The 23,955-nt window shown below is 39.0% G+C and overlaps 2 protein-coding genes across 2 annotated transcripts; both read left to right on the top strand.

Annotated features, from left to right (window-relative positions):
* Positions 1 to 291: 291 nt before the first annotated feature.
* On the top strand, positions 292 to 4,238 carry LOC104094418 (uncharacterized). Its single transcript, XM_009600350.4, has 6 exons — positions 292 to 564; positions 723 to 1,306; positions 2,035 to 2,224; positions 2,368 to 2,432; positions 2,822 to 3,032; positions 3,474 to 4,238. Exons 1-6 carry the CDS (start codon positions 466 to 468, stop codon positions 3,720 to 3,722), a joined length of 1,398 nt encoding a protein of 465 aa, XP_009598645.1. The 5' UTR covers positions 292 to 465; the 3' UTR covers positions 3,723 to 4,238.
* A 10,048-nt stretch (positions 4,239 to 14,286) lies between these two features.
* On the top strand, positions 14,287 to 14,811 carry LOC138894267 (uncharacterized). Its single transcript, XM_070178951.1, has one exon. It carries the CDS (start codon positions 14,287 to 14,289, stop codon positions 14,809 to 14,811), a length of 525 nt encoding a protein of 174 aa, XP_070035052.1.
* Positions 14,812 to 23,955: the final 9,144 nt, after the last annotated feature.

The following is a 23,955-nucleotide window of genomic DNA, read 5'->3' as shown; positions in this document are numbered from 1 at the left end:
TTTAGAGAATCTGAGTTGAAATTAGAAAGCAAAATTACGGGAAAAAAGAGCGGAAATAAAAATAGAATTGATGAGAAAGTAAAAATATTATTTAATTTAATGAGAATTTTTTTATATCTAATTAACTCACTCAATCCTATATCTACCAAATTTAAAAAAAAATGTTAAAATTTGAAATCCTTTATTAATAATTATATAAATATAAATTATATAGTATATCATATAATAATGTAGTACATTTCATATTAGTGGGGGCCTTAAATACTGTTGGTTTTCCACATTGGTAGTGTACGGGAGGCAATCCCTCAGCCATGCAACAATTATAGTGTGAGAAAGAAAGGCAAAGGGCAGAGATCAAGAAGCACAAAAAAATAAAGATCAACTAATTACAATTAACTCAAAGTTAAGTATCATGGACATGAATATTATTGAGCAATTCAATCTGAGACAAGCTAAATAGCTTCAATGGGGATACTTTCAAGACATAGTCGTCGGCCATTTTTCCTTCCTCGCTACGTTATCTTCTTTGCTTTCCTCTTCCTTGCTCTTCTCCTCTTCTTCGAGGTCCTCATCCTTCATCTTTATATACTTTTGTTTATGTTAAGTGTGGTGTCCGGGCCAGTTTCTTTTTTGAGACGTTCTATAAATATCAATGTTCTTTCTAACTTATGATGGCATGGCATTCTTATTATTGTCATTGTATTTTCTTTTCTTATGCTTAGGTTGACAACTTAATTTCTCAGACAAAAACCATTGTGGGTCACAACTTAGAGCCAACGCCGTGGCATGTATTTCCTACAAAATCCTTCGATGAAGAATCCACTGTTTCAAAGGCTTCCAAGATCATAGGATGCTCTTATCTTAGCTGCCCGGGTCGTGTCACCGTTCCTCAAAATAGCAACTCTGCATCCAAATCGAAAACCTCTGAATCGAAAACTTGCCCAGAATTTTTCAGGAGCATACGTTATGACCTTGAACCATGGACCAAGTCCAGGATTTCTATGAACCATGTAATGGAGGCACAGAAGTTTGCAGCTTTTAGAGTTGTTATTGTTGGTGGCAAATTATTTGTAGATTTTTACTATGCTTGTGTACAGAGTAGGGCTATGTTCACGATCTGGGGAATATTACAGTTACTTAGGAGATATCCTGGAAAGGTTCCAGATGTTGATTTGATGTTTGATTGCATGGACAAACCTATTATTAATCGAACTGAGCATTCTTCAATGCCTTTGCCGTTGTTTCGGTACTGTACCACACCGCAGCATTTTGATATACCGTTTCCAGATTGGTCTTTCTGGGGCTGGTAAGAATTTGAAGCTTCTTTTATTCTGATGCGAACTACATTTGGAGCATGTAGGATCATATCATTTCATTGCACATCTATTTTCATCCAAAATATGATAAGTCTATAATGCAGTGGCAGATTCATAATTTAGACACCACGAATTTTGAGCTGAAAATGAAAATTTTGAAATACATAATATCTAATTTTATCTACACTTATTTTTTGCGTGCACACATAAGATTGAACCAAAAGCAGTGAATTATGTCGAAACTGCAGAATCCATACTATGTCCGCCACAACCATAACTTAAGTTACTTAGTACATACAAAGTGCTCAGAGGAATTGTGTGGCTTTGCTTACTTTAGGTTAATGTTTTTCTAACATTATTAGAAATGGATTATTATAAAATGATTTGTCTTGGTTGAACTGCTGCTGATATAGCAGGTTGCGTCTTCAAGTTATTGGTATTTATCCATCATATTCACGAGCTAATTTAGAACCTTTATATTGGATTATTAATAAAAAAAAAAAGACTCATATGAAGGTTCCCAAAATAAAATATTGGCTAACACATGCTGAAATATTAGAGTTGTAGTGTGCACCCTTTATGTTATTAACTTAAACCTCTAACACATGCTGAATTATTAGTGAACTAATCTGGAAACAGTGGGAAATTGTGTTTCTTTCTCATGCCACAAATTATATTCCCTCTGTTTCAATTTATATGTTGGGTGATTATTTTTCAGGTCTGAAATAAACATAAGACCATGGGAAGAAGAATTTAAAAGCATCAAAAATGGTTCAAAATCTCGAAGTTGGGTAAGGAAGATCCCGGTAGCATACTGGAAAGGAAATCCAGATGTTGTTTCTCCGATTCGCACAGAGTTGCTCAATTGCAATGACACTCAAATGTGGAGAGCACAAATTATGCGGCAGGTTCATGACTAGACATTTTAATGTGAACTTTCTTAATAGTTTCATTATAACTAATAGTACTTGTTTTCTATTTATGTTTCATTTTTTCTTTTGAATCCCTTTGTTTTCTTAACTACAAATTGTACATTATGATATGGATATAGGATTGGGCAGAAGAAGCAAAGGTTGGATTTGAGAAGTCCAAGCTATCAAAGCAATGTAATCATAGGTGAGCTTGCAACATTCTTGGGTTGTCATTTGCGAATTCGAGTTTTGGATCCTGACTACTCGGTATTTTAATTTGAGGCACCAAAGATTTCTTGCTTGATGTTGAGACTTTCTAGGATCAATCTTTATAATTTGCTTGTCATATTGTTCTATGAAATTCCATGTGGCAATAGTTCATTAATGCCTTTATTCTATCTCTACTTTGGTAGCTGGTCGACCTATTCCATTGAACTCGGATTTATATATATATATATATATGTCGTCGTGTGTGTGTGAGAGGGGGGTAAAATTTGGCACGTATAGTGAAGAGTAAAAGTCATTGACTTTAAATCTCGAATTCAACAGAGAAAATTGCATTCCTTATATTCAATTATATTGTTAATAATGCAGGTACAAGATTTATGCAGAAGGATATGCATGGTCAGTGAGCTTGAAGTATATTCTAGCATGTGGTTCTCTTCCCCTGATAATCAGCCCACAGTATCAGGATTTCTTTAGTCGTGGTCTGATTCCAAAGAAAAATTACTGGCCAATTCCTCCTTTTGATTTATGCCCATCAATAAAGGCTGCGGTTGATTGGGGTAATGCAAATCCATCGGAGGTATGTTTTTGCCCCAAGATTATGGTAGTGACGTTATGTGTTCTGAAATGTATATCTAAATCTATTTGTATTTGTATTTTGCACACTCATATATAGGATTTAACCCTAAAACACTGAGTTGTACCGAGCCCACGGTTGGATACGTCTCTGATTATTATGCATAGAAATATGTTAATAACAAATCAATTTCTTTAATAGGATGACTAGTGACCTACATTCAACAGTTCTTGGATAGCTGCTAAGTTCAGTTCTTTGTCGAGAGGAAGTCTTTTAGGTTTCTTGATATCTTCTTTAGTCTTTCTGCTTGCAATTTGTCGCAAGCTTTACACTAGTCCATGTTTGATTTAAGAATCTCTCTTAAATTGGTTGGGATTTTCGTTTGTCTCTTTTATTTACCAATGTCTTTATACTTTTTTCCGTTATTCTTTTTTGGCTGAATAGGCTGAAGCCATTGGAAAAGCAGGACAAGACTTTATGGAGAGTTTAAGTATTGATCGGATATATGATTATATGTATCACCTAATTTCAGAGTATGCAAAGCTACAGGATATTGTTCCTGTTCAACCCCCCTCTGCTCTTGAGATATGTATTGATTCTGTGCTTTGTTTTGCTGATGACAAGCAAAAACAATTCCTCAAAAGATCCATTGCATACCCGTCACCTGTGAATCCTTGCTCACTTTCCAGATAGAAATTCTACAAACAGTGGGAAATTCAGGATTTAGAGTTAGAACTAAATGCAGATTATTTTTTCTCATACACATATACTCCAAGTTAGACGCAGTCGTTTCTGTCGAACCTGTTGTGTTTAATGTAGATTCGCCACTATCGACAAGAGTTGCATATATAGAAACGAATAGGAAATTGTACAAGACGAATCACAGACCGTAACCCGTTTGCCTTCCCACTTTTTACGAGAGATTTTCTATTTCAATTACACTAAACAATTGTAGAAGAAAGGAATTTTATGCCTTATTTTGTATGACCCTTTTGGGCATTTGAGCTCTTCATTCAAGAGAGAAGAAGCAGGTGTTATCAGAATGGTCTGAAGGGCTGTAGTACGTATTTTAAAGAGATCAGACTTTGTATTTGGCGATTAGGGAGAAATAGCAAGTTTTAAGCTTTTATTGATTACTGATTCAAGTGAGAAAAAGCAACTGTAACTGTAATTCATATTCTTTCTTAATGGAAATTTATTTCCACTTCACTCAGTGATGTTGCTTCTTCTTTTTCTTCTTCTTGAATGTTCATATTCAAAAAAAATTGGCATAATTCCCCCTTTGATGCGAGTGATTTTGGGAGAACTTTCTTATAAAAATATGAATATGTTCTAAAGAACTTTTGAAGGAAGAACTTGCCTACGATCAGGAAACGCGTCAATTGATTAATTTGCCAATGATGTTAAGCAAAAAACTTAAGAAAATAAATATCACTCATATACTTTTGTACTAATGCAAATCAAGGAAAAATAATACACGACAGACTAAATTTAGTTCGAATTGTGACTAATATTTTTTAGAGCGGGTTCTTCCTCTCCTTCATACGAGGAAATCCTTTGGTAAACTTGCACTTAAATATTTTGCTAGTAAACTTTAGAACTTATGACATTCTCAAGATATTTTTGTGTCTTTCTATTATTATTCCCTTTTTCTGGGTTGGGTACGAGAAGGGTGGAGGGGTTTCATTGTTACGTGGAATATTGTAGTGTGGTGATTGTGGGATAAGGAAAATGGAGAGAAACTAAGGCATGAAATCAGCCATCAAGGCTTACCGATATTTGCCTAATTTTGAGTAAGAAAAATGACGTGGCCAACAGCCCAAGAAGTTATTTTAGTGGCAATTGCAGTTGGTTGGGTCACAAGGAACTCTTTTTGTCATCTAGCAATTGGGATGTATGAATGAGAAAGAAACAGAGATTCCTTCAAAAAGTAGAGGAAAAGGCTTGTGGTAGTTTGCGTCATGACAAAAATTTATGGATTGGCGTTGCCAAGCATCTTCTATCCTTTTAAAAAGAGCTACTATTACATGGTCTATATTATTTTTGTTGTTGAAAATTTTTATACACATCTGAAAAAGGATTTTTAGTAATTTTAATTATTAGTAAAGTATTTGTTTAACATATTCTAGTAATCATTTATTTTAGTTTGTTACTCGCAAAGGCGGATTCAGGATTTCAAGAGAATGAGTGCATTATTGTGAAGAGGTAAATCTAGTTCTACATTTGACAGGTTTAACTTTAAACTTTTACCATAAACCCATTATACTTTTAAAAATAAAGATTCAAAATTATATTATTTTTGAATTTCCACGTATATATCTATACTCCGTATTGAAAATAAGACCGTTCGGAATGTGATTTAAATCACCAATTTTACTTGTAGATGTGCACCCAATAATTATTGCACTACATGAGTCTTTAAAATTAAGTGCATGCACATATATTTAAGTATTTTGAAGATACATAATATTATTATACATGATTTATGGAGAGGAGCATGAGTTCACGTGAGCACATAACCTTTAACCTAAATATGCCCCTAGTTATTAGGTGTTCATTATTTGCATGGACCCAATAAATTTGGATGTGCACGACATAAGGCTTACTAAGAGGGCGCTTTACCTACTAAGAATTTTTCGTAGTAATAGTGCGGCTGGCCACCTTTTAACTTTTAAATTGAGAAACAGCCATTGTCATTGAGTTTTAATTTTCACAAGTGAAATTTCAGATACTTAGTGACAGTGACTATTTTCCATTATATGGACTAAAAAATGGTTGTCCGGGAATTTTATCTAGTTTTTTTTTTCTTTCTCATAATTCAAATCCAATACTTCTGATTAAAGATGAAATGATCATGTTTATAACAAATTTATGCAGAAAGATAAAACTACAATCACAAATAACTATAAAAGAAAAAAGGATTTTATGGATAAACATTGCGAGTTATAACTCTGTTTATCCCTTGATTCTTCCCTCCGATTTGTTAATCGTAATTCGAGGGCCTTAGCGGCGTATTTCTCAAATGTAGGATAATATGCATCTCTTGATGTATTTGATGATCAAGAAGCATGTAGCAGCACTCTATTTGGATCTTGAATGCTGCTAGAACTTTGAGCAAGACATATTCGACATGTTTTGATCTTTTAATGAATATTCCAAGAGTTTTATGGAATTTCGAAGATTGTGTATTTGATCTCTTTGTGCATATTCCGAGAGTTTATGGAATTGCTGAGATGATCTCCATTTTTGAGAGATCCTTTTCTAATGGAATATGAGTGACCTAGGGTTAAGGTAGAGTAGCCACCAAGTTAGGGTTTTGATAGAGTAGCCTTCAAGCAACCCTAATAGACTCCAATTTCAAGAGTCGTCTTTTAGTGTCTTGCATTTAGGATTTAGCCCAAATTTGATATGCGCTTGATCCGCTAAAATTTTAATGTCTACAAATGCCCCTACTTCAAGGTTTGTCGAGGTGTACATGTGCCAAAACTCGAAGACGAGACTTGAAGTACTCGACCATCACAACAGATGATTTTGACACTTGTAGTTTTTAATTTGCGGGAGAAAGAGATGAAGGGCAGAACTGGTTCCACTGGGCGTGCCAATTTGGTGTAACAAATATGTGCAGAAAGATAAATGGAGATCCCGGCAACAGAACCAAATGTGCAGAAAGATAAAACCGCAATCACAAATAACTATAAAGAAAAAATAATTTTATTGATAAACATTACGGGTTACAACTCTGTTTATCTCTTGATTCTTTCCTCTGATCTATTATCCATAATTCGAGGGCTTTAGCAGCGTATTTCTCAAACATAGGATGATATGCATCTCTTGATATATTTGATGATCAAGAAGCATGTAACAACACTACATTTGGATCTTGAATGCTGCTAGAACTTTGAGCAAGACATATTCGACATGTTTTGATCTTTTAATAAATATTCCAAGAGTTTTATGGAATTTCGGAGATTGTGTATTTGATCTCTTTGTGCATATTCCGAGAGTTTATGGAATTGCTGAGATGATCTCCATTTTCGAGAGATCCTTTTCTAAGGGAATATGTAACCCTTTTTATATGAGTAGCTTAGGGTTAGGGTAGAGTAGCCACCAAGTTAGGGTTTTGGTAGAGTAGCCTCCAAGCAACACTAATAGACTCCTAGAATTTCAAGAGCCGTCTTTTAGTGTTTTGAATTTAGGATTTAGCCCAAATTTTGTATAGGCTTGATCCGCTAAAATTTTGATTTCTACAAATGCCCCATATTTCAAGGTTTGTAGGGGTGTAAGTTTGCCAAAACTCAAAGACGAGACTTGAAATACTCGACCATCACAACAAATAATTTAGAAACTTGTAGTTTTCGATTTGCAGGAGGAAGAGATGAAAGACAGAACTGGTCCCTCTGGGCGTGCCAAATTGCTTGCAACTAATTTGTGCAGAAAGATAAACGGAGATCCCAGCAATGGAACTAATTTGTGTAACAAATTTATGCAGAAAGATAAAACTGCAATCACAAATAAATATAAAGAAAAAATAATTTTATTGATAAACATTGCGGGTTACAACTCTGTTTATCCCTTGATTCTTTTCTCCAATTTGTTATCCGTAATTCGAGGGCCTTAGCGGAGTATTTCTCAAACGTAGGATGATATGCATCTCCTTGATGTATTGGATGATCAAGAATCATGTAGCACCACTCCATTTGGATCTTGAATGTTGCTAGAACTTTGAGCAAGACATATTTGACATGTCTTTAATATCTTAATGAATATTCCAAGAGTTTTATGGAATTTCGGAGATTGTGTATTTGATCTCTTTGTGCATATTCCGAGAGTTTATGAAATTGCTGAAATGATCTCCATTTTCGAGAGATATTTTTCTAAGGGAATATGTAACCCTTTTTATAGGAGTGGCCTAGGGTTATAGTAGAGTAGCCACCAAGTTAGAGTTTTGGTAGAGTACCAAGCAACCCTAATAGACTCCTAAAATTTCAAGAGTCGTCTTTTAGTGTCTTGAATTTAGGATTTAGTCCAGATTTTGTATAAGCTTGGTCCGCTAAAATTTTTATGTCTACAAATGCCCCCTACTTCAAGGTTTGTCGGGGTGTAGGTTTGCCAAAACTCGAAGACGAGACTTGAAGTACTCGACCATCACAACATATGATTTTGAAACTTGTAGTTTTCGATTTGTGGGAGGAAGAGATGAAGGGCAGAACTGGTCCTATTGGGTATGCCAATTTGTTTGCAACAAATTTGTGCAGAAAGATAAAACTACAATCACAAACAACTATAAAGAAAAAATAATTTTATTGATAAACATTGAGGGTTATAACTCTGTTTATCCCTTGATTCTTTCCTCCGATTTGTTATCCGTAATTCGAGGGCCTTAGCAGCGTATTTCTCAAATGTAGGATGATATGCATCTCATTGATGTATTTGATGATCAAGAAGCATGTAGCAATACTCCATTTGGATCTTGAATGTTGCTAGAACTTTGAGCAAGATATATTTGACATGTTTTGATCTCTTAATGAATATTCCAAGAGTTTTATGGAATTTTAGAGATTGTGTATTTGATATTTTGTGCATATTCCGAGAGTTTATGAAATTTCTGAGATGATCTCCATTTTTGAGAGATCCTTTTCTAAGGAAATATGTAACCCTTTTTATAGGAGTGGCCTAGGGTTAGGGTAGAGTATCCACCAAGTTAGGGTTTTAGTAGAGTAGCCTCCAAGCAACCTTAATAGACTCCTAAAATTTCAAGAGTCGTCTTTTAGTGTCTTGAATTTAGGATTTAGCCCAAATTATGTATGGGTTTGATCCGCTAAAATTTCGATGTCTACAGACCATATTCATCTCAACAATCTGTAGTTGTAATTAATCTATATTATTTGTTTTCATCTAAATCCTTAATTTACACATATAAATTTGCAATAATTGTCAAATGAAATATGAAAATATAAAAATAAATGTATGAGTTATTTAGTCAAATGTGTCCTTCGGAAGTTGGTTAAACTTGTTAGTCCTCTACTAGTCAAAACAGGCATGATTTAACCTCAGTGAATAACACCATTGCCAAGGCAGTGGAGGCTCATCATGCAATCAGTAATCACTTCGCAAAACAGGACAACTTTATAATTTCTGTGAAATAGAACCCCTCCTTAAAGGGAATCCCTTAAACTAACATTGATGGATCATGTTTAGGAAATCCTAGGGTTTGGGGAATAGACGGAGTCATCAAAAACAGTCAAGGAGATTGGATCATTAGTTACATGAAACTAGGAAGGAATACTCTATGCAACTTGTATACGGGTAAAACCGGGGGTAACATATACCTCGATTTCCCGGTCAGTTAAACGAAGCGAAGACATGAATGTATGGGATCAGAATCGAAGCCGGGGACTTCTCGTACCAGGGGCTGAACGGAGTGTTTGCCACCGGTCCTGGTAAGACAACAATCCCCGAACCCAAAGCGAGCTCCTAAACCTCGAAAAGCACTACGAACGGTTGCACTCGACTAATAGAAAATCATGATATCCACATCCAACCGAATATCACGGTGCGAATATCGCCCGACATCGATAGCATATCAGTAATTCATGATCAATGAGGATTTGTTTTACCCTTTTTAGAGTTGTATTAGGGATGAAATTCTCCTACTATATAAAGGGAAAGTTTTTTAATTCAATACTCATTGTAACAAGCATATCAAGGCAATATAAAATTATTTCTCTGCTTTCTATCTATTGAAAGGTTCTTATTTTAATCATAGTTCTTCATACGTATTTGGCTTCGAATCGAGAGTTCAGTTGAGGGCAAAACTATTGTTAAGCTAAAATCTGAGCCCGGAGTCAAAGTCACAACTGGTTTGGTTATCTATCTCATCTTTAATTCGTTTATCTAACATTCTTGATTACTTGTATTGAATCAATCCACTTATCCTTAAAGCCACGTATTAATTCAATTATTATCCAATTTAAGGGTAAATAGTTTGGCACCCACCATGGAACTAAGGATAATAGTGGTGGTTTGATATAAATCTCCATAGCACACTCTATTTTATACTTGTTCTTTAAGGTCACAATTTCATGTCTGTTTAAAAATGTCAAATCCTCAGTTTGCTCACTTAAACGCCGAGCCTGAATCTGGCCATCATAGCGAAAACAACAATCTGGTACTTAGCAATGAGGTGTCCCTTGCTGATCCCAATAGAGTTCCAATTACACATCCAATCGATGCTAACTCGCATGTGGCCAATTACACGAACCTGCCTATCGACCCCGAGAACAACATTTTTGGAGGAGCCCGACCAACGGCTCAAGGAGTGCCCGAAGGTGAAGGCAACGGAGTCGGCTTACAAGTGATTTTCAAAATGTAGCAGCCTCAACAGGCGGCGATAGCATAGCTGCAAAATCAAAGCCGCACCCCCAGCAGAGTTGAGCCCGAACCATCCCGGGAAATCACCCAAAGAAATGAGCAGATAGCCGAAAGGCCGGCTGGAACTGAGCTCGGTGTCAGTCCCGAAGTGATAAAAATGCTTGAAGCATTAACGAAACGTGTGGAGTCAGGTGAAAAGAAAATTGAGGCTAACGATAAGAAGGTGGAGATATATACTTATCGGGTCGATCCAATCCCAAGAGCACCCCCGATATTAAAAGGCTCGAACTCCAAAATATTTATCCAAAAACCTTTACTCCAAGAGTGACACCAACGCCAATCCCGAAAAGGTTTCATATGCCCGATATTCCAAAATATAACGGAACCACAGATCCGAATGAGCATATGACCTCCTACACATACGCCATCAAAGGTAACGACTTGGAAGGAGACGAGATCGAGTCAGTGTTATTAAAGAAGTTTGGGGAAACTTAGTCAAATGAAGCAATGATATGGTACCACAACTTACCCCCAAATTCCATTGATTCGTTCCCTATGCTCGCGGATCCCTTTGTAAAGGCTCATGTCGGTGCCATCAAGGTCAAGACCAGAAAATCAGATCTTTTCAAGGTTAAGCAAAGGGACAACGAGATGATCAGGGAGTTCGTGTTAAGATTTCAAATGGAATAGATGGATTTACCTCCGGCTACGGACGATAGAGCCATTCAGGCATTCACCTAGGGACTTAACCCCCGAAGCTCTTTGGCTTCGCAGCAGCTTAAGAAAACTTGGTAGAGTACCCGACGGTAACTTGGGCCGACATCCACAACAGGTACCAGTCAAAATTCATAGTCGAGGACGACCAACTCAAAGCCCCTTCTGGGTCCGTTTATCCCATCATAACTGACGACATGCCTAAGAGAGTCGTCGATCATGAATCAAGGCCGGTCTGATATCGGTACCAACCATACAATGCAGATCGAAGGGGAACGAGTCTTGGCACAACTCTACAGGGAATAAAAAGAGAGGCGATCGAGGGCCCAATAGCTGAGGTCTGATGGGCAAAAATGGTTTTGACATGCCTCACGGGGGAAGGGAAGCATCAAGATTATCAGAGTATAACTTCAATGTCAATGCAGCCAGCATCGTATCAGCCATCGGGCGCATCAAGGAAACCAAGTGGCCTTGACCATTACAGTCTGACCCTACCCATATGGATCCTAACCTGATGTGTAAATATCATGGCACTCATGGCCACATGACCGAGGACTGCCGACAGTTGAGAGAAGGGGTCGCCCGGCTATTCAATAACGAGCATCTCTGAAAATTTATGAGTGATCGAGCCTAAAACCATTTCAGAAACAGGGACTCCAACAAACACACCGAACAAAAAGAACCTCAGCACGCCATCAACATGATCATTGGAGGGGTTGATGTCCCCCAGAGACCAATGATATAGTGCACTAAAGTATCCATTACTAGGGAAAAGCGCACCCAAGATTACATTCCGGAGGGAACTAATTCGTTCAGCGACGAGGATGTTGAAGGCATCGTACAACCTCATAATTATGCACTTTTTATATCCGTACTTATCAACAAATCTCGGGTTAAACGTGTGTTGATTGATCCAGAAAGCTCGACCAACATTATCAGATCGAGGGTCGTCGAGCTGATGTTATAAGATCAAATAGTACCGGCGGTCCGGGTGTTGAATTGATTTAATATGGCATGCGAAACTACTAAGGGAGAAATAACCTTGCCAGTGAATACTGCCAGGACAATTCAAGATACAAAATTCTACGTGATCGAAGGGGACATAAGGTATAACGCCTTATTTAGAAGGCCATGGGTTCACAATATGAGGGAAGTACCCTTAACACTGCACCAGGAACTAAAGTAATCTACGCCGGGAGGAATTAAGATGATCTATGGAGAGTAACCGGCCACAAAAGAAATGTTCGTGGTCGACGAGGTGATCCCAGTGCCCGTGATCTCGACATCAAAGAACACAGAGCCGACCAGGAAGGAAGACCGAGGAGTACGCATGGAGGATGATTACGGAGTTCCTAAGTCATTCATTGCTCCCGATGATTCCAATGCTACTAAATTGACGGTCGAGGAGCTGGAGCAAGTCATATTGATCTAACACCTGCCCGACCGGAAGGTATACCTGGGCACGGGGTTAACTCCCGAGCTTAGGCAAAAACTCATTGAATTTCTTATAGCTAACATAGATTGTTTCCCTTGGTCCCATCTTGACATGACAGGGATCCCGCCGGAGGTAACCACTCATAAGCTAAGTTTGGACCCGAAGTTCCATCTGGTTAAGCAGAAAATGAGACCGCAGTTCGAAGTCAAGCACGCTTTTATCAAGGACGAGGTATCTAAACTCCTTAAAATAGGATCCATTCGGGAAGTTATGTACCCGGACTGGTTAGCCAATGTAGTGGTAGTACCTAAAAAAGGAAATAATCTATGAATGTGTGTAGATTATAAAGATCTAAACAAGGCATGCCCTAAGGATTCTATTCCTTTGCCTAACATCAATCGGATGATCGACACGATGGATGGGTACGAGATACTCAGTTTTCTCGATGCCTAATCCGGGTACAACCAAATTCAGATGGACCCGGGTGATCAAGAAAAAACTTCCTTTATAGCTAAGTTCGGCACCTATTATTATAATGTAATGCCATTCGGATTAAAGAACGACAGTGCCACCTATTAACGCCTAGTAAACTATATGTTCGAAGAACATATAGGAAAATAAATGGAAGTTTATATTGACGACATGATAGTCAAGTCCATGCGAGTAGAGGACCATCTGAAACATTTGCAGAAAACCTTCAACATATTAAAGAAATATAATATGATGTTGAACCCAAAAAAGTGCGCATTCAGGGTCGGATCCGGAAAATTCCTTGGGGTCATGGTATCCAATCGAGGGATCGAGATCAATCCCGATAAAATCAAAGCCATAGAAGACATCACCGTAGTGGACAACGTCGAGGCCGTTCAGAGGCTGATCGAGCGTATAGCTGCCTTGGGCCGATTCATATCGAGGTCCTCGGACAAAAGCCATCGATTCTTCTCACTATTAAAGAAGAAGAATAACTTTTCCTAGAATCCGGAATGCCAACAAGCTTTGGAAGAACTCAAACGGTACTCTCGAGTCCCCCCTACTCCATACTTTGAAGGAGGATAAACAGTTGTACCTTTACTTGGTGGTTTCAGAGGTGGTGGTAAGTGGAGTCTTAGTCCGGGAAGAGGAAGGCACGCAATTCCCCATTTACTATGTTAGTAGGACTCTTGGCGAGGCAGAAACAAGGTATCCTCATCTAGAAAAATTGGCGTTCGCTTTGCTAAGCGCCTCCAGAAAATTGAAACCGTACTTTCAATGTCACCCCATATATGTCGTAACCTCTTACCCACTGAGGAACATCATGTACAAGCCCAAGCTATCGGGTCTGTTGGCCAAATAGGCCGTCAAAATTAGTGGGTACGGTATCGAATATCGACCTTGAACTGCCATAAAATCTCAAATTTTGGCCGACTTCGTGGCTGACTTTACACCGACCTTAGTGCCCGAATTCGAAAGAGAATTATTGTTAGCCTCGGGGACTTCCTCGGGAATTTGGACCCTTTTTACGGATGATGCCTCAAATGCAAATGGGTCCCGGCTCGGTATCGTGCTGAATCCCCCTACGATAAATGTAGTTAGACAGTCTATTAGAACTGTGAAATTGACTAACAATGAGGCCGAGTATGAGGCCATGATTGTAGGTCTTGAATTGGCTAAAAGCCTTGGGGCCGAGGTGGTCGAAGCTAAGTGTGATTCCATTCTTGTGGTAAATCAAGTCAATGGGGCGTTTGAAGTAAAAAAGGAATGAATGTGAAGGTATTTAGACAAGTTACAGTTAATGCTACATCAATTCAAGGAATGGACCCTACAACACGTGCCCCGAGATTAAATAGCGAGGCTGATGCTCTGGCTAACTTGGGGTCATCGATTGATGATGATGAATTCAGTTCAGGAACAGTCGTACAACTTATGAAGTCTGTGGTAGAAGAAGGTTATGCCGAAGTAAACTTAATGAGTTTAACATGGGATTGGAGGAACAAGTACATAGACTACTTGAAAACTGGGAAACTGCCCTCGGATTGTAAAGAATCGAGAGCCCTACGTACCAAGGCTGCCAGATTTAGCTTGGTCGAAGGGACATTGTTCAGAAGAACATTCGACGACCCGTTAGCTAGATGCTTGGGGCTGGGAGATACCAAGTACGCCTTGAGAGAAGTTCACGAAGGCACTTGCAGGGACCATTCGGGGGAAGAATCTTTGGTTCGGAAATTAATCAGGGCTGGCTATTATTGGACCGAAATGGAGAAGAATGTGAAAGACTTTGTATGAAAATGCGACGGCTGCCAGAGATACGCACCGATGATCCATCAGTCGGGGGAGCTACTACACTCGGTCCTGTCCCCATGACCATTTATGAAATAGGGGATGGACATCATCGGTCCCCTGCCATGGACACGCGGTAAAGCTCAATTTGTACTATTCATGACTGACTATTTTTCCAAATGGGTCGAGGCCCAAGCATTCAAAAAGGTCTGGGATAAATGGGAAGCAATTCATCGGCAGCAAGGTAAACAAATGTTTTAAAAATCACAAAATTAAAAAGATACTTGTCACAACCCAAAATCTAACCATGGTCGTGATGGCGCCTATTGTGTTACAAGGCAAACCTATTTCCCAAAGTATTACTATTAAATTGATTATAAGAATTTAATAAAACATTTCCAACATTTGAATTTTTCATAAACTAAATCAAATCTAAATATAATTATAGAAAATACGGAAACGAGCCCCAAGCATCGAGGTGTTACTAAGTCATGAGCGTCTAAAACTATAAACTAAGATATATAAACTGTCTAACTGTCCAAAAGAAGAAATGACAAAAGGAGTAACAAGGTCCTGCAGATGCTAGCAGCTACCTTGCAGTCTCCAAAGATAGTCGGCCTGAACTCAACGATCACCGCCTTCTAACTCACCTGGATCTGCACATAAAGTGCAGGGTGTAGTATGAGTACAACCGACTCAGTAGAAACTTAAATAACTAAGGAACTGAGCAGTAGTGACGAGCTAAGCAGAATAATCCAATTATTATTTCCACAATTAAGTACAAACAGGAGTAGACAGGTAATTTCATAAATCAGTAAGACTACAAGAAAAATTAACAGGTAAATGCAGCAACAACAAAAGTAAATGCAACCTTACAGCAATGTCATTCCATCACTCAGCACTCGCACTCAGCACTCAACACTCAACACTCTGCGCTCACTGGGGGTGTGTACAGACTTCGGAGGGGCTCCAAAGCCCAAGCGCTAAGCACGGACAACTCAGGTGCCATCATATCAATACCTGGATATGCATGGTCAACTCACATGCTACGCGGATAACTCACGCTCTATGGTATTAATATCCTCACAACCAGGTCCTCGGCCTCACTCAATCATGTACCTCACTAGCCTCACCATCATCAACAAATAAGGGAACACAGCCCACATCAAGTATCATAGTATATTAGCAAATAATAGAGACTGAGGTAAACATGTACAGTAATTTCTATGACTGAGTACAAATAATGTGAGCATGAATAAAGCCTAAGCATGATCTCTAACATGAAGGCACACAAGTTCAACAACAAGTAACTACGTAAACACATATGATGGCCATGAGGCCTCACGGGACGGACAAAGTCTCAATCCCTCGAGGTATACACCCACACACCTGTCACCTAGTGTGGGTATCACCTCTAAACAGTCACACGATATCAAATTCTCCAGGTTTATACCCTCAAAGCCAGATTTAAAACTGTTACTTACCTTAACAGCGTAAAATCCTACTCCAGGATGCCCTCGTCTCTGGACTCGGTCTCCAAAAGCTCCAAATTTAACCATAATCAGATTAATACCATCAACATAGGCTAACGAATCGAATTCCACAATAAAAACCACAAAATATGCCAAAAATCTGAAACCGGCCAAAATTCGGCCCCCGGGCCCACGTCTCGAAATCAGTCAAAATGGTAGAATAATAAACCTCATCCTCTCCCGAGTCTAACCATATAAAATTAATCAAAATCGGACTCTATTTGGTCCCTCAAATCCTTACTTAAACTCTCCAAAACTCAAACCCTAACTCCCTCAATTTCACTTTGAAATCATCAATCAAATCCCAAAAACGAAGATGGATTCATGAAATATAACCAAAACTGAGTAGAGAACAATTACCCCAATCCATATGGTGAAAATCGCCCCCAAATCGCCCAAATCCGAGCTCCCCAACTCAAAATATGACCGAATGAACAAACTCTCGTTTTATATATTTTTCTGCCAGCTATTCTACCTCGTTTCTCATGTCAAACGATCCCAAAACTCGCCTTCAACACCTTACCACCCTAGTGGGAACGAACAGGCAAAGTCAACAAACAAGGCCATACTTCAAAACCTAAAAAAGAGGTTAACCGATACCAAAGGGAAATGGAAATAAATCTTGCCTGAAGTCCTATGGGCATATCGTACAACCTCGAAGTCCAGTACCAGGGCCACTCCATTTTTGTTGGTCTACGGGGCCGAAGCCTTGATACCAGTCGAGGTGGGAGAGCCGAGCCTTAAATTCCAATATGCAACCGAAGAGTCAAGTGGAAAGGCCATGGTCACGAGCCTAGAATTATTGAATGAAAGGAGTGATGCAGCTTTAGTCATGTTGACCGCCCAAAAACAACAGATAGAAAGATACTACAACCTAAGAGCTAACCTCCGGCACTTCACGATCGGGGACCTGATGTTGAGGAAAGTAAAATTACACACCCGTAACTCGAACGAGGGAAATCTAGGATCGAACTGTGAAAGATCGTATCGAGTCATCAGAATAACCAGTAAAGGCTCATACAAACTCGAGGCGAGAAACAGTGTGCAACTACCGAACAATTAGAATGTGACACACTTAAAACGGTACTAATGCTAAGGTATGATCCCAACTACTCTGTAATTATGTTATAAATCGAACTAACACTTACAGGCAACACTCAAGAATGGATGTGGCTATTAGGTCTGAAAGCACGTGTTGCACTCTTTTTTCCTTGAACTGATTTTGTCCCAAAATGGGTTTTTCTACAAGGTTTTTAACTAGGCAACAGTAAAACGTGCTAACTTAGATTTGAAGGCCGGTCTCATATCGGAGTCTACAGGCGTTCATTTCACATCCATAGTATCCGAGCCCTCTCAAGCTCGACCTCAGATACTGGGAGCCATTACCCTCGGATTAAGGTTTTCAGCAAGGAAAAAAAGTAAAACCTCGTATGCTAGAAGCCAAGGCTCAGTGGTTAGGATTCATTTGTAAGGGACAAACAGTTGTGTGAACCTTGCCCACATAGTCCATTTTAGCCATGACACAAAATTTTACGAATTTTCGACCATGTACTTTACACACAAAAATGAAAGAAAGTTCTGCCTTGCTATTACACATTTTCTTACCTCTTAAATTCCGGATCCTAAGATCCCACAGGCTACCCCTATTCGGGGACTATCGATCCCAAGGGCTAACCTCACTCGGGGACTGTCGTCCAAAAAATGTTCGGACAATTCGGGCTACTAAATCCCGGAGGCACCAAACCTGCTATGGCACTGTTTCTATTACCTTTTCTTGCACTGACTCATTTTCCTTCGAGACCTCTTTTTCTTTGCTTGATTTAGCTGGCGCATGTTGTACCGTCACCTCTGTCAACCCTGTTGAATCATCTATCTCAATGGGTACTGGCACAAGTGTATCAGTAGGTCGGCTTTCGCGAGACATCTCTTGCTCCAGATTCTCTACCGTTTCGTAGACTCACTGCCATAAGCTGTTTTAGGCCCTATTCTTTTGGATTGACTTGTGTGTCTGCAGGTAACGTCCCTTGGGGATGATTGTTTAGAGCCATAGAAATCTGTCCTAATTGAATCTCAATACCCTTTATCGCTGATTCATGTGAGTCTACTCTCTGATGCATTTTTCCCGTGGACCCAATCAGTTGTTGCAGCATTCTATTGTTGTTGTCCAGCATTCCCTTAAGTTCAGTAAAACCATCATCTTGTCTCATAATCTGTTGTTGTTGAGGTTGTTGATAAGTCAGCTGCTGATTTTGCTGGTTGTAACCCTGTTGCCTTTGGTAAGGCACAACTTGACCCAGTGGTTGCATAGTTCTAGGGTTGTTGTTGTTATTGTACTACTGCTGCGCTGGTCTATATTGTTGATTCTATTGACCCCATTTCTGACCACCTTTCCTCTATCCCCCATAGTTGGCTACATAATTCATATCTTCCTGATAGTGCTGGTTGTCACCTTCTGCACTCCATGAGCAAACATATGGTTGGTTAATGTATGGTGTACATAAGCCCCCATTAGTTGCGTCAACTATGTGAACCTGCTGCTTCTGACCTGATTCATCAATCTTCTTGGTGAGGATACTCATTTGTGTCATTAGAGTGGCCATATTCTCAGCTATGGAGTTGTTTGGGTCCAAAGCCACTGAGTGAACTACCGGAGTGATCATAGAGGCTCTTGTCATCCATCCTGAGTTTTGGGCCATCTTATCAAGTAGGATCTTGCATTCTCCGAATGGTTTACTCAAAAATCCTCCACCTGCTGAAGCATCAACATTGGCCTTTAAGCCGTCAGCCAGTCCCATATAGAATCTCTGTCCCAACATCTGATCTGGAATTCCATGATGTGGACACATAACCAGCATACCCTTGAACCTATCCCATATTTCTTGTAGTGATTTTGTTGGTCTCTGCCTGTAGCTCAATATATCATCAATCTGTTTGGCAGGTTTTTTGGGTGGGTAGAATTTGTTCAAAAATTGCTTGACTAATTCCTCCCAAGTAGTGATGGAGTTTATGGGAAGTGAATTAAGCCAAGTCTGAGCTTCTCCTGTCACCGAGAATAGGAATAATAACGACTTTATTGCGTTTGGTGTCACGTTAGGTTGCCTTTGCGTGACACATATCGACAGGAAATTCTTCAGATGCTGTTGAGGATTTTCAATGTGTGAACCTGAGAATAGTCCCTTGTTCTGCAACAAATGTAGTATGTTGTTTGTGATTTGAAATGATTCCGCTTGTATTTGAGGGACTACAATTGCGGTTGCGAGATTGTTGACGGTGGGTTGTGCCCAATCATATAATGCTGCTTCTGGTACAAGAGGCACCACACTCTAATTGTTTGGTTCATTCGCATTATTTCTGTTGTTGATTGGATTTTCTATTCTGTCATCCATGTCTAGTTCGATTTGTTCTGTCAAGTTTTGTTGCTGTTTGCTTTTCTTGTTTGCACGATTTAGTGCCTTGAAAACTTTCTTAGGATCTGATAACGCTTCGAGCAGTACACCAGTTCTTGAGGAGTTCCTAGGCATGCACCTGTAGCACCCAAGGCTACAGACGTTAGAATTTCAATGTATTTGATTTAGAATGAAGAAAATTGACTACACTAAGAATTCTAGCACTTCTTTTAGCTGCAATTAATAACACCGTTAATTCCCCGGCAACGACGTCAAAATTTGATCATGCCCAACTATGCCTTATAAAAAGGACTATGCGGTCGTCGCAAATATATTGCGGCTAATAAGTCCGGAGTCGAATCCCATAGGGAATTAACCTATCAACCACAACTGCTAGACTCGCACAAATTCATGCAATCAATCTTCAGAAATATTTCAATAATAATTTGGAAGTTAATTAACTAAATATTACGTAATGAAAATGCAATAATAAATAACTAACTATAAATGGTTTGTAAATAAGAATTGGAATGATCTAAGGTTTTGATTTCCCCTATTGTCGGAATCTTGTACGCTACGTTTTCTATAGATTCGCCTAATTCTTCTCTATCGATCATGAGTACTATGACTGTCGTAACTCTCTCCCGAGTAATTACCATAATTTACTAGACATATTCTGCCGAATTACTCTAGCTGGCATTAAGTACGGCTCACTCAGATCGCACCAAGGTTTTGTTATCCCTAATCCCACCTTTAAACCCTTCGTATTGATCTCTTATATACGTTAGGAGTGATGTTGTTCAATAACTACCTAAGTTGCACTCTCTCCCGAGTAATACATACTAAATAGGCACAGCTAATTGAGGGCCCTTCAATCAACCACATAAATAATATAGTTGAACAAATAGAGAAAATACTATGGCAAATTTATATTAACGTAACAAGAAAATCATCCTTCAATAGGTTCCATCAAAACCTTATACTAGGTATTTAGCTACTCATACTCATAGTAACAATATCCAAAATAATTTTAATAATTAAATTACAAAGTAAAGATGAAAGGATGTAAAAATCGATGATTCTAACTCCCAAAGAGTGATTCCACAAGCTATTCTTGCCTCCGGTTGCAAAAGTCCTCAAAAGTGGCATTTTTAGGTTTATTTATATGTGTAGGAAAAGACCTAAACGTATAGGAAAAGTCCTAGTCAAACCCAGAGACGAAATAAGTCTTCAAAACTCGGATTGTGCACGCCCAGACCTGGCCTCACGAGGCCTAACATCTGGTGGACCTCGCCCCAGGCCTGGCATTGCCAGGTATAAGGCCTGGTTAATCTCGCCTTCTGCCCCGCCTCGCCAGGTCTCTCACCAGCTACAAGCCTGGCGTCGCCAGGTATAAGGCCTGGTGTAGGCCTGTCTTCACCAGATTCTCCTTTTCAATTGCTCCCGAGCACACTTTCAACTTTTAAGTATCCCTTTTGCTCTACTTTCATCTCCAATTCGCCTACACATAAAATGGACTTAATTACGAGCAAATAAAGTATAATTTATCATTAAATCATATAAAATGTAAGGTGAATAGTGTGTTAAACCATGAATTATAGCCGCACATCAATTCCCCACACTTAAACATTGCTCATCCTCGAGCAATCAAACTACACTTATAGACACAACCTATTAGGCAATTCCCTTAACTCATTATACCAAGAATCTTTAAAATAGTTTAAGCACAAAGGTGTGGCATCCTCCCCTCAAGATTTGACTCACAAATACCATGCCTTATTCACAATTCACTTACTTACTCTAACATAGAGGTCAACGACATTACCTTTCCTTTATAAATCATGTGCCCTCACTCAATCAAAGAGCTTAGTTCCACACACAATGAATTTTTTAGAACATAGGAACTCAAGATAGACAAAATTCACTCGCTCTCAGAAATAACATTCATATGCCACAAATGATGCACCATAGTCTTGCCCGTAGTGTAATACTCTTCTAATTGAGGTCATTCAGTCTAAGATCAAGTAGGACATTCATTGGTTGTAATGTAGGCTTCGGGTCGGGTAGGATACATTTGGATATGAGCGACTACACCTCCCTTAAGCACTTTAATACATATACTTTAATGCACAACCCATACTTATGTCAAACCAAATATTCCACCTTCACTTCAATTTATATTACCCCATATTTATTTAAGCACGAGTATATCACTAGCCACCATCATCAAGACTTATTTTTCATACAATAAACTATTATCATTTTTTTCTCACTATTTGTTTTTGCTTCAAGTGGCTTTTATTGATAACTTTTTTTTTTCAAAACAATGCACCTTTCTCCTTATTTCAATTGTTCCACTCAAAATCCAACCCACCACCCCACACTTTAACTTTTTCATAATTCATCACAATAAGTGCTCATGAAAGGTGACAAGGTTCAATTATATGGTCTATTAAAACAAAGGGGTATGGCTTGTAACGTGGTTACCAAAGAAACAGGATTAGCGGCTCAACGGGGTTAACTACGATACATAACATTTAGGTGGGTAAACTTTATATATTTGGCTTAACAAAGTTGCCTATATCACTTCCTAGACTGAACAATACTACTATTTTGCTTCGCACACACATGGAGAAAGTTCTAGACATCAAATGCAATGTATAGAATATATACCAAACCTCACACAGACATGACACATAACTCACTCAGAATTGGTTTTATCGCGACACTCTAGTCAAAGCAATTAAGCAAAATTAGGAATCTACGATTTAAGGTACTTATGCTAGAGTCAAAAATCGAGCCTAGGCGTCACAACCATAGTACTAACTATTCTCAAGGCATAACAAAGCTAAGAGATATTGCTATAATTAAATGCATAGCTCCGTAGTTCCTACTCCTAAAAATTAAAACTAACTACACCCGGTTCAACTAAAAAAATAAACCCTCGAAAAGAACCGCGCCCCAAAGAAAAACCAAGGGGGACTTACTACACTACCTACAAGAAAATCTTTTTGGTATTTTTCTTTCGACTTACTTCCCTCAAGAAAACTGTCTAGGAGATCCATCGTGGGAATAGTCCAGTTGTTCTATATATATATATATATATATATATATATATATATATATATATATATATATATATATATATATCGTGGGAATAGTCCAGTTGTTCTATATATATATATATATATATTCTAACTACAACAAATAACAGAACAAATCACTGAAACCAAATCACTAAAACAAATTCTTAAAATAAATAACTAAAACAATTATCTAACGAAAAAGACACTTACTAAAACAACAAAAACAAGCAACTACAAGTAATTTCTACAAGTCCCCACCCCACACTTAGATCATGCATTGTCCTCAGTGCATGAACAAATTTACAAAACAAGAAAAATGAGTAGAGTGCAAGGAAACTCCCTGATCAAACTGCGTCCTCATCCTCTGAGGCTCTCCACTCTTCATCCTGTGCTTCTTCCTCATCATCAGCATCGTCCTCATCATCGGACTGCTCCAGCTCGGCCTCAAACTACTCAGGTGTGTTGATATCCTCATCATCGAGAAGTCTGTAGCCATCACCTATCCCAACCAGCTGCTGGGCATGAGCATTGAGCGGGTACCACTGCTCCAATAAGGTCCTCTCCTTAGATGTAGCCGGCCGACCCCCTATCCTCAGCTGCAAATCCATCATCCCATAGAGATGGGCCATAAAACTATCATCACGAGCATTGCGCTCGTCACCTGTCAAAGATGTCATGGCATTCTCTTTTTTCAGCCGGAGACTAGTGATGTATGTTTGTCGTAGGGGCTGATCAATGGTGTGGTCAAACTCTGGCTCCTCCGCAACCTCCTCGTGTCTTAAGAACTGAGTTAAAAAATTGGCAAATGGCATTCGATCGACCTTATTACTCGTTCTGACTAAAGATATCTGGTAGCGGATCAGATGACCCACATTCACCCTTTGACCCATCATGAGGAATTAGAGCGCACAGGTCCTTTCACGGCTAATGAGCGTATCATGATTGCACGGTAGGAGCCATGCATTTATCAGTGTAAGCCACACTTGAGCCTCCACCCTCATCTTCTTCTTGGGGAACCTCTTGTGCCGATTTGTCTTCTTATCCCTGACCCATGCTGCCGTAGAATCGACACCACAAAGCGTGTGTCATAGCTCTCTATATGTAGGCCGGCAAATGAAGTGGTTCAATGGCTCCACAGGAACATCC

This window comes from Nicotiana tomentosiformis, chromosome 6, assembly GCF_000390325.3.
Source record: "Nicotiana tomentosiformis chromosome 6, ASM39032v3, whole genome shotgun sequence".
Taxonomy (NCBI): Eukaryota; Viridiplantae; Streptophyta; class Magnoliopsida; order Solanales; family Solanaceae; genus Nicotiana; species Nicotiana tomentosiformis.
This window is presented reverse-complemented; position numbering and strand designations above follow the sequence as displayed.

Bases quoted from the DNA above. Each gene is read 5' to 3' on its own strand.
- LOC138894267 (XM_070178951.1), top strand. From the start codon at position 14,287: ATGAATGTGAAGGTATTTAGACAAGTTACAGTTAATGCTACATCAATT.
- LOC104094418 (XM_009600350.4), top strand. From the start codon at position 466: ATGGGGATACTTTCAAGACATAGTCGTCGGCCATTTTTCCTTCCTCGC. The intron at 565-722 runs GTCCTCATCCTT...TCTTATGCTTAG, and splicing joins CTCTTCTCCTCTTCTTCGAG to GTTGACAACTTAATTTCTCA. The intron at 2,225-2,367 runs GTTCATGACTAG...ATATGGATATAG, and splicing joins GAGCACAAATTATGCGGCAG to GATTGGGCAGAAGAAGCAAA.